The sequence below is a fragment of the Sinocyclocheilus grahami genome, unplaced genomic scaffold, assembly GCF_001515645.1.
Source record: "Sinocyclocheilus grahami isolate Dianchi unplaced genomic scaffold, SAMN03320097.WGS_v1.1 scaffold8.1, whole genome shotgun sequence".
Classification (NCBI taxonomy): domain Eukaryota; kingdom Metazoa; phylum Chordata; class Actinopteri; order Cypriniformes; family Cyprinidae; genus Sinocyclocheilus; species Sinocyclocheilus grahami.
In genome coordinates this window covers 1,901,170-1,912,547 of record NW_015505187.1, presented here as the reverse complement: position 1 = coordinate 1,912,547, position 11,378 = coordinate 1,901,170, and the positions used below count along the sequence as shown (strand labels likewise).

The 11,378-nt window shown below is 40.0% G+C and overlaps 1 protein-coding gene across 1 annotated transcript in view; it reads left to right on the top strand.

The window, feature by feature from the left end:
- LOC107591044 (staphylococcal nuclease domain-containing protein 1-like) overlaps positions 1-11,378 on the top strand; it is a 202,198-nt gene that overhangs the window by 133,269 nt on the left and 57,551 nt on the right. Inside the window, exon 18 of the mRNA XM_016280051.1 lies at positions 2,336-2,524. Coding sequence (XP_016135537.1) covers positions 2,336-2,524 — 189 coding nt within the window. The remainder of the gene's footprint in view (positions 1-2,335; positions 2,525-11,378) is intronic.

Genomic DNA, 11,378 nt, shown 5'->3' with positions numbered 1-11,378 from the left:
TTCCTATGGATTAATTAGAAGAGTCCATTTCTACTGTGCACTGTGTCTTTCCTATGGAAATTGTAGTGAGAGGGGTAATTCTCAACATGCCATTAGGTCGTAAATGTATCTGGTCTAGCAAAGGTGTCGTGGTTGCCATGGGGACCAGGGTCCTGGGCCTCGTTCACAGACATCTTGGCACCCAGTATGTTTATTGGGTGAGGGGTCTGTGAATGTTTGTTAATCTAATGAATAATTAATTTGTTAAATCGAATGAAAAATGGTGTTCCTGATTGGTCCAGACGCTACAGCCTAAAGAAAAATAGGATGCCGCTTTCTGCCATCTGTTTCCTTTTGCGCAGCACAAAAATGAACCAAATCTCTGCATACTAGGCTACATGTTTTTTTCATTTTCTCAATTTATAATTTAAGTAAAAATATGTTTCTCATATAGGCCTACTTATTCGATATATATATATATATTTATTTATTTATTTATTTTTTTTATAGTATTGCACAGAAGTGATTATGGACATGCAGTCAAAAGTACCCACTGTTAAATACCAGTGACATTAAGCATCCACTTAGCATGTTAGCATGTTATCAACCTCACAAATAAGATAAAACCATCCTGAGCAACACCATGGCAGCCACCCACAACAAACTAGCGGCATTTAATTAAACAAAATTCTGATTTAACATCAGATCATTACTAATGAAAGCCTTTTTAGGAGACTAGTTCACTTTGATTAACTCTGCTCTGTGTGTTCCAACAGCAAAGTACATGGGGGGTACATAAAGCTGGTTGTGCGAGATAAAATACATTTAGCCCTCTGGCTAAGGCCAACCCAGATTACCGGAACATTCTGAGCGTGAACCCGGCCAGAGCCATTACCTTTTGCGTGTAGAGCATTAGTTTGCCACCAAGTGGGGCCGGAGTGGGAGGGTAGTTGTTTGTCCCCATAATATGAGGTTGATTGTCATTCTTGTGTTTAATCAAAGTGCCGATTATGCCCTCATTAAAAAGCTTTTACTCTCCCTGCGTATGCAGCCTCTGCCTCCAAAGTAATTCCCAGCAGATTTCCCAAGGGGCTTCCGGGCTGAACAACTGCTCTTAATTGTTTGACTCTTGGAGTGTCTTTTCACGACACCTGCTTGTTTCTCACAAACCCATTTCACTTGCACAGTGTGGATGTTGCTTTGCCGATGGATCATAATGGTTGAGACAGATGATTTGATGGAGCAAGTTCTAAGTGGTGCTTGCTAAGGCAGCCTGTAACTTAGTATTCAAATTTGGTGGATTAAGTCGCCCGAACCGTTTGTGCTACAGATATGAAGGATACTTCAATTTGTGATGCTTGATGAGATGTATGCGACTGGATTGGACTATAAAATGGTGAAAAAATCCCATAGGCTTACACTGAAGAATCTGAGCCATATCTAGGGATCAGAATATCACAGAGACATTGCAACTTACTCCTAGCAATGCTTAGAAACCACTCAAAATATCATAGCAATGGCATTTTAAATATCTTATGAATATCTTGAATATCTGAATATCTTAGCAACTGCATTGCAACTCCTTGGCAACCACTCACAAGACCCTAGCATAATTTCCTTAGACAATGTAAAAAATCTAGTTTCTTAAGCATTTGAGTTCCCTATAATCATCATAATTAATAAGACATTGTCATTAGGTTGCTTTGATTAGAGCTTTTAGATTTTCTGTTCCACAAAGACTTCTCTAAAACCTTGATGCATCATACAGTTTGTAATTTTTCTTCTCTCTTTTGGGTGTTAAGAAGCAGTTAGAGAATTCATCCTTGCATATTTTCCATTAGTAATTGGTTAATGTTTAAAGTGACTCACTGTTTTTCCCTCTTCTTTTCTTTCTCTCTGTCATCCTGTCTTTCTTTGAAATGCACTCTTTTTGTCCTTGCCTGCCGTCTTTGATCACTGGCCAATGAACAGCCTCAGTGCTTGGAGACAAATGTAATATATTAGTGGTGCGTGTTCCCTGGTGTCACCGCTTTAATTGAGAATGTCAGGCTAAAGTTAGCGCCAGGCTGAATCTCGACCTCACGTTTAATTGTGCGAGAAAGACGTGCCTAACAGTGATGTCAGTGACAGGAAGTGTGTGCGTGAGTGTATGAGATGAGTGGGGGTATGCTGAAGGCCCCCTGAGTTGCCTGAAGAACGAGCCGTCTGGACGATCAATAGATACCTCAGTCTCCTCCAGTGATCTGTCTATTTAAGACAGTCTCTTTCTCTGCAGCCACAGTAATGGAATCTCAGCTAATCCCAGATACAGTAAATTAACTCACTCTTTTGCCTCATCTTTCTCTCTTTCTCCTAGGTGGAAGTGGAGGTGGAGAGCATGGATAAAGCAGGAAACTTTATTGGCTGGCTTCACATCGAGGGTGTGAATTTGTCCGTCGCTCTGGTGGATAACGCCCTGTCGAAGGTCCACTTCACTGCAGAGAGAAGCTCCTACTACAAGACTCTGCTGTCTGCAGAGGAAACCGCCAGACAGAGTAAAGAGAAGGTGAGTTTGGTGGAAATCCAGCATGCCTCATACAGACTCAGGCTCTGTTCCAAAACCACCTAGGCAGCATTTTAAAGCATCATTGGCACTCTGCTGGCACAAAACCTGGGCTAACACAGTAGCCAGCAGTGTTATCTTTTAAGATACCTTCTTTTGTCCAAAATCTAAGGCAGCACCAAAACCCATTTATGCCAAGCCAGTTCACACAGCGGCCATTTTGGCAACACGCCAGTCAGATATTTTATTCACAAGATATTGAAAGATGTTGATAATGTTCAATCTAATTAAAAATGATCTATTTTACCCAATATTTATTTTGCTGTGGTGGTTGTTTTTTTTACGCACTTTTAACATCAGTTCCGGTTGGAATCTATTTATGTCGCACAGCGGGTTCCTGCCCTTGTAGAATGTTTCAAATCAGTCCCTTACAAGTTTCCAGTTCATTTAGGATGCTGCCTTTCAAGGGTATCTTGTATAAACAGTAGAAAGCTGGGCCGCCCACTAGGTTTTGGAACAGAGCTTCAGTCTTCTCTCAGTCACGATCAGAAATTGATATGTATCCTGCCTGCATCTGACAAGCAAAGAGATTCATTACTTATTATTCCAGATATCTTCCAGCCCCACTCTGGTAATAAATATTATCTATTTTCTGCCCAGCATGCTTTGAGCTCCTGGTGCTGAGGCCAGAGCCTGTCATCCAGTGTATACGTAAACAATGAGAATACACAAATCTGTTGTCATGTTGCATTAGTTCAGGCAGAACAAATGGACACTGGACCTCCAAAAGCAGTACGAGCTGGACAAAAGGCACAGGAATGAGTGTGTAGCTCAGGGGGTGTCACAGGGCTATGTCTTTGGCACTATCAATTTTGTTCTCTTTTCCCCACTAAGCTGTGATTGATGAAACCCTCTTGGTCCCTGATCTCAATCTCTCTCTTCATTTTCATTATGGCCGAAACAGCCCATGGAAAGCAACGGCCCTGGTGGACAAACAACACTCCCGCCAGCTGTTTCTTCTGTCCTCTATCCCTCATTTGGCGAGAGAGAGAACGGCCCCGTGCTGATAGCAATATGATCTACTGCCCAAGGTGGCGAAGAGCGTGTTTCTGTCTTCCTTGTCAAATCCATCATTTTTTTCATCTCTCTCTCTCATCTCAATCTCTCGCCTCTACAAAATATCGCACAAAGTTCCAAAACATATAGCCGCATCTTTCTTTCAAAGGCAGTGTTATCAGCTTCCAGCTCCCGTGAAAATAGCGACCAATCTTAAATGTGCATCTATAGATCTTCCCTTCTGATTGAACTTATGCCTGGCTTAAAAAGTAAATCTTGCTTGTTTACACTCCCTTAGATATGCGCACAGACATTCGCATATGCACACTCACTTGCACACCTCTCTGCCTCAGTGTCACCTCGCTGTAAACAAAGCATGGCATGGCTTGCACTGACACCTTGAGGAAAGCGCAGTTTGACCCTTATTTCCTGTGCTGTCGCTTTCCCAGTGGGTTGGATTGACTCACTGATTCGCTGGCAGTGAATCAAAGACGACATGTTTGGTTTGTTGTGCCCCAGTGTCCTGCTCTCTGGCCCTGTGGCTGTCTGGAGGGGGCCACCAGCACATGGCCACCCTGATGTGAATGTGTTAGAGGAGAGAAAACACAATCGCCACCCATGAACCGGACAGCTGCATTGTTCTCAATGATTGTAGATGCTGGTTGTCAGGTCGGTCCCAATCCATGCTTGAATTTCCCAGGCCACTCTGGATAATGGAAATAATTAACCCTTCAGGAGAAGTGGAAGACGGAAAGGAAAGCTGAGGTCAGCATTTCTTTTCTCTCGATGGCCTTCATTTTGCCACTGCCAGGTGTTTTTTTTTTTGTTTTTTTGCATTGAGCAGGGTTTATTTTACTCTTGTGTTTATTGTTCTCTTGTTGGTGGATGGGGAAGTGTTAGATGTTTGCTGTGTCATTTGTCCAGTTCAGAAAGTGACAGTAATGAAATGCACTGGGTCAAGGTTCATTAAAGGGGTCCTATTATGCTCTTTTACAAAGTCTTGATTTTGTTTTGGGGTGTACTAGAACATGCTCTCATGCTTGGTGGTTCTAAAATCGCATTATTTTTCACATAATTTACATTATTAAAATACCTTTCTCCCCATCCTGGCACAAACGACTCGATTAGTTCCGGCTTTGATGAAGGTCCGCCTTCCGAAAAACAAAATGTGTTGTGATTGGTTAGCTGTCCCAGTGTGTTGTGATTGGCGAACAGCTTAGACGGTGTTTCAGTACTGCCACGCCCCTTGCTCCGTCTTTCAGCAAAAGCTTTTTGGTGAATCCGGCAGGCACTGTACTCCCTCATGTTGTGGAAGCTGTCCTCAGTCAAATGCGCAGCACACAATAGCAAATTGGGGTTATAATGCTCAGGGACAGAGTTAAAAAATAAATTGCAACCACTGTTTCCTGACATCATTCGCTTTCGGAAGCCCAAAGACATTTGGGCACGGAGGTGAAAAAAACAGTGTTCCAGGCAGTCGTGCACCGGATGAGAAGCACTGCGTCGCGTTGCGCCACATCTTTAAAATTCAAATACATTATTTTCTGTGAGTGTAGGCACACCGGCGGCAGCGTTCAGCGTTTCAGACTCCCAGCTACGTCGTGTTATACTTGTAAGAATTGTTCTAGACATGCCGAAAATTTGAAGTTACAGCACAGCAGCTCTTCTTGGTTTTCTCTGATGCACTAACTCTGCAGCAGCACTTCTTTGTCGTCGTCTCGTCTGATGCACTCACTCAACCAAGCGTTCTAACCACAACCTCGCCCCTCCCCACCCCCCAACCATTCGAATTTCTGTAAGTGGGAATTATTTTTAATGATATTCTGATGGGCTGCTTTGTGATATCACAAAGACCGGAAAACAAACACTGTAGTCCAAACAAGCTGTTCGTTGTAGTTCTTGAAAAGGGATTTTTTTTAAATGAAATATCTCCCTTTGGAGTGGACTTTGAGATTTGTAACTTTCTAGATCTTTTTTATGCCCAAACATACACACTACACAGACTAAAATTTTAAAAGTGAAAAAGCATAATAGGACCCCTTTAAAGTATTTTTTTTCTTTCTTTTCAATTTTCTTTTATAATGAAAGAAATAAAGATGTCCATTAGTTTATAATAGTGGTCCATTGGCTATAAAACTGAGTTAAAGAACCAAAGGAGACCAGGTGATTTTAATGAAGAAGAACATTGCAGGTTTTTGCCTGCTGTGCCGAAAATTTGAAGTTACAGCACAGCAGCTCTTCTTGGTTTTCTCTGATGCACTAACTCTGCAGCAGCACTTCTTTGTCATCGTCTCGTCTGATGCACTCACTCAACCAAGCGTTCTAACCACAACCTCGCCCCTCCCCACCCCCCAACCATTCGAATTTCTGTAAGTGGGAATTATTTTTAATGATATTCTGATGGGCTGCTTTGTGATATCACAAAGACCGGAAAACAAACACTGTAGTCCAAACAAGCTGTTCGTTGTAGTTCTTGAAAAGGGATTTTTTTTAAATGAAATATCTCCCTTTGGAGTGGACTTTGAGATTTGTAACTTTCTAGATCTTTTTTATGCCCAAACATACACACTACACAGACTAAAATTTTAAAAGTGAAAAAGCATAATAGGACCCCTTTAAAGTATTTTTTTCTTTCTTTTCAATTTTCTTTTATAATGAAAGAAATAAAGATGTCCATTAGTTTATAATAGTGGTCCATTGGCTATACAACTGAGTTAAAGAACCAAAGGAGACCAGGTGATTTTAATGAAGAAGAACATTGCAGGTTTTTGCCTGCTGTGCTTGAGGTTCAATTTTAAGAACTTAAAGAGTTTTCATATTATCAGCAATGGTTAATGTTAGGATGACTTTATTATATTATATTATATTATACTGTATTTATGAGAGCACCTGGAGATTTGGTTTGGTCCGGTCCTCACACCTATAGTGCATGTAAAACACTACTAATATTGAATTTTTCGTTTTTTTTCCTTCTTTTTTTCCTTTTTTATTCTTATGTAAGTTTTCAACATTTTCAAGCCTAAAATCAGCAAGCTTTTATTTTGGCGGGTTGCCGGCAAGTGCAATATGCGCTGCAGGGGTGCTGCCAAGTGAGTTACTTTTATATAGCACTTTTCTGGGTACTCTAAAGTGATGTACATTTGTAAGGGGGGGATCTTCTCAACCACCACCAATGTGCAGCATCCACCTGGATTATGCGACGGCAGCCATATTGCGCCAGAACGCCCATAACACCAGCTTATTGGTGGAGAGGGAGACAGAGTGAAGTGCGTCAGTGAATGACACAGTTTTGCGTTTTGCTCTGAAACCGGCAGCACGTAGCTGAGATTTATTATTTGTTCAAACGGAAATCTTATGCAGTATTACAGTTGATCTAATTTAAGGGGGTCTGAATACTTTCCGTACCCACTGTAAATTGATTGAGAATAAATAGCTGTCAACCATGTTGGTATGCAAATGAGTTGTCTGAACTTATATACCCAGTGTATTTTTTTTTCACTTGCACATGCGCACCACTGATTATATTATATTATATAATTTTTTTATTAATTTTTTTTGGAGTTTACCATTGAATAATTAAAAGTTATATGAGTTTTATCACATCTAAGTGGGATGTTCAAAGGCCTAATGCGTGTTGGCGTAGACCAGGCATCATAATCAAAAGTATCACCATGCAAGACTAGGTCTTGATCTCTTCCCACTACTAATTCATTGTTGATGAGCAGCGATATCTTGGTAAATCTTCACACAAAACAAAGTCTTGCATTGTATTTGTGTTTACCCATGTGCAGAAACTGTTCCATGAATGCCTGCACACTTTCTTTGCACACTTTTGTTTTAATGCAGTTTCCCTGTAGATTGAGGGAATCTATTTAGAAGTTCCTCTCAATATCATGTGCCGTCAGCGCCAACACTGCTCTGAAATGTAAACAGTTGCTGCATGGAGATGTTAGAACACTTCTGGTTGCTGGGCAACAGAGTTATGGCTGCTGATTAGAGCGTGGTTTATGACCCAGTGTGCACCGAGCCAACCCGCATTCTCGCATCTCGCAACACAGGCTATTAAAAGAGCCTTCTTGTAATTACAACACACTATTTATGAGGAGGCAAATCTGAAGAGAAGTCAGCTTTTTGTTGAGAAACAAGGCCTTCTGTCATTTCTTATCTAAGTTTGGTCTACTTCATCAAGGCTCTGGTGGATCGCCCCATGATTCTGGAAAACTGGGACAAACCAACCACTGATTACTATCCTCCCTTAGATCATCATCCTCATCATTGTTCAGAACATCACTGAGCTTGTCTGCCTTTCCCCCTCGCCGCTCCCACGGTCACTCGTTTGTCTTCTTGTTCCTGCCTTTTCTGGTATTATTGGGGCATAATTCAGTCACCAGGGGGTTGATTTCCGCTCTAATAGCCTCCCCAGGCTCTCGTGTGCTTTACAACACTCGTGACAGGGTTCCGCAGGGGTTGAGAAGGGCAGCCGTCTGCTTGTGACATTTAAGCTCGATGAATTTATATGGTGGGTGAATGCAGCCCAACGCCACGTGTCGTCCACATCTGTCTGGACCGAGGAGGTTGATTAAACCTGGAGAAAGGATGAGAACTCACAAGTCCTTTTTATACTATTAAAGGGTTAGTTCACCCAAAAATGAAAATTCTGTCATTAATTACTCACCTTCATGTCGTACCATAACCCATGACCTTCGTTCATCTTCAGAACACAATTAAGATATTGTTGATGAAATCTGAGTGCTTTCTGACCCTCCATAGAGAGCAATGAAACCAAAATGTTCCCAGACCCAGAGACATATTAAGTCACCCAAAAATGAAAATTCTGTCATTAATTACTCACCTTCATGTCGTACCATAACCATAACCCATGACCTTCGTTCATCTTCAGAACACAATTAAGATATTGTTGATGAAATCTGAGTGCTTTCTGACCCTCCATAGAGAGCAATGAAACCAAAATGTTCCCAGACCCAGAGACATATTAAAAACATTAAAACAGTCCATGTGACAGAAGTGGTTCAACTGTATTTTTATGAAGCTGCGAGAATACTTTTTGTGCACAAAGAAAACAAAAATAACAACTTTATTAAACAGTTCTTCTCATCCGCCATTATCGAGAGTACCACAACGCAAAGCCACTGATGTCACATTGACTATTTTTGCTATGTCCTTATTACGTCTCTGGGCCTGGGAACACTTCAGTTGCATTGCTCTCTATGGAGGGTCAGAAATTTAATCAAAAATATCTTAATTTGTGTTCTGAAGATGAACGAAGGTGTTGCGGGTTTGGAACGACACGAGGGTGAGTAAATAATGACCAAATTTTCATTTTTGGGTGTGCTAACCATTTAAGAGACCTCCAAAACAATCAGACTCTGGTAGAACGTCAACTATTATATTTGCAATTCATAGGTGTTTCACACAAATTGATTAGAGCGGAATACAACCTGAGCATCACAAAAGAAAAATGCTAACCTGACAAATTCCAGCCCATTTAATGTCTGCAATGGTTTCTGAAAGAATATTTCTGTTACTTTTGATTTCATTTGGCTGAATCCCTCCTGTTGTGAAGGAATCTTGTTCAAGGACCTCATAAGTGAACAGCTACACCCAATTTCAGAGGGACATCTTTGAGTACCAGTTTGCTAGCGAGAAGAGGAACCACGTGCAATTTTCTTTGAGACACTTGAGTGCCACAGACAATCAAAATATACAAATGAAACCCAAAGTTGCCTAGAATTATTTAACAAGTTCCAGTTGGGTTTTTTATTTTTGACGTTGTACTTCAAATTGTTGAAATCCATTGTGCTTTAGTGCAAGCTTCTGTGAGTTGGCACTTTTTACCTCTGGCTAATCTGGAGCGAGCCAAGGATGAATGAAGGCAGTGGGAGGCTCAGGTCAGTCTAATGGAACCCGAGTTTTCAGACTTGCGTTACTGCATTAATATTTAACATGGAGATGAAAGCGCAGTGCTCGCTATCATTCTTTAAGAGTTATATTTTGTTCATGTTGAACAATGCATTTTAATTAAAGGCCCTCTTTTAATTTCCTCTGATGGAAGTGATTTCGTCCTGAAAACTGACTTGCCTGAACGCCTGAATATATCATAATTTCTCTGTTATTAACAACAAAGTGGCCTAAATGAAGTTTTAACACTTTTTATATCATGCTCTCTTTTTTCAGCTGCAGAATCAGTGAAGCAGTGGCTGTTTCCATGGCAATATTATAAAACGCGACAAGATAATTACATGCATGCCACAGATGAGGTTATCTGAGTGCTTGAAAAAGTTAATGCTATTCTGGAGTTTTCAGGTGTTGGGTTCGCAGTTTTAAATCTGATTGAGTTTTCCCAGATTTTATTCAGTCAGTCATCTTAAAGTACTTTATCAGAGGTGATTTCCTCTCTTTGTGTGTATGTGTAAAAGTTGTATGTTGTGGTTTTTTTCCTTTAATAAATAAACATGCACTGATAAATCATTCACAATAAGACTAGGACACATGTATTAATCAAGTAAATGGGGTCTTGACTTAAGGCAGGTTATATAGAGTGGCATCTCTCCTTCTCTTTCTCTCTCTCTTTTGACATGCCTGTGCCTTGAGTTGCTGTAAATTGCATTAAGTGCTGTGTAGAAATGGCACTAAAAGGGAAGTGTGTGATTATATATGTATTTCCATTCTGTTCCTCACTCTTCTCACCACTGTCATCGTTGCCTTCTAATTTAACAAATGGAGGGCAGGCTGTGTCAGACAGGAACAACCAGAGCACTGTGGTGAATCACAGTAAGAGTTATCCAATTAGACACAGCAACTCTCCCCGGAGGCTTGCGCTAAGGCCTGCTCCGCCACAACAGGGACTTGGCCGGCTAAAGAGAGACAACAAACATGGCAGGACTGATGTCTCTGATGTAAAACATTGGCTGTAAACACATCAGCATGCGTACGCAGACTCCTGAACCAATCAAATTTGAGAGTGTTTGTCTGAAATATTCATGTGAGTTTCAGGGTGCACATTAATTATGAGTTATTTAACAGTGCCTGTTATTTTAATGATTTTGTATTTTTTTCTATTTACATTTTTGTTTGTTTTAGTGGCAGCTGTCTTAATTAGGGATTCAATCCAGCTAAATACTTTTTTTCCCCACTGTATATATGTGTATATATATATATGTATATGTATATATATGTATGTGTGTGTGTATATATATATATATATATATACACATACATACAAACATACATACATGTGTGTGTGTATATGCAAAGCTTATATTCACATACAATTTTTTTGTTTGTTTCTGAAAACATAAAAACTGATAGTAATATTAAAAATTGTGATTTTATTTATATTTGGATTAAGACCAAATTGCAATATTTTGTTACTATTGTAAAGGGTTCATCATAACCTGATTTTTGGCTTTCTTTGGCCACTCTCACTATTACACTAAAGCACAATTTTAGATTTTTTTTTTTTTTTTTGTCTTTATCACAAACCAGAAGTGTTTTTTTTGTTTTATGTTTTTTTGCAGTAAGTTTACAGCAGTCAGTTTTCAAAATTATTGTATCTCATTTATTAATCCCACAGTTGATTCCCTGGCGTGAGTGTTATTGTATCGTAATTTAATGTACATCTTAAGAATTTAGGGATGCACCGATTCCACTTTTTCCAGTACTCGCTTGATACCGATACTTTTATTTTTGGTACTTGCTGATACCGAGTACCGATACCAATATTTTTATTGCATTTGTAAATTTTTTTAATATTGGGTACAGAAACCAAAAGAGTATGTAT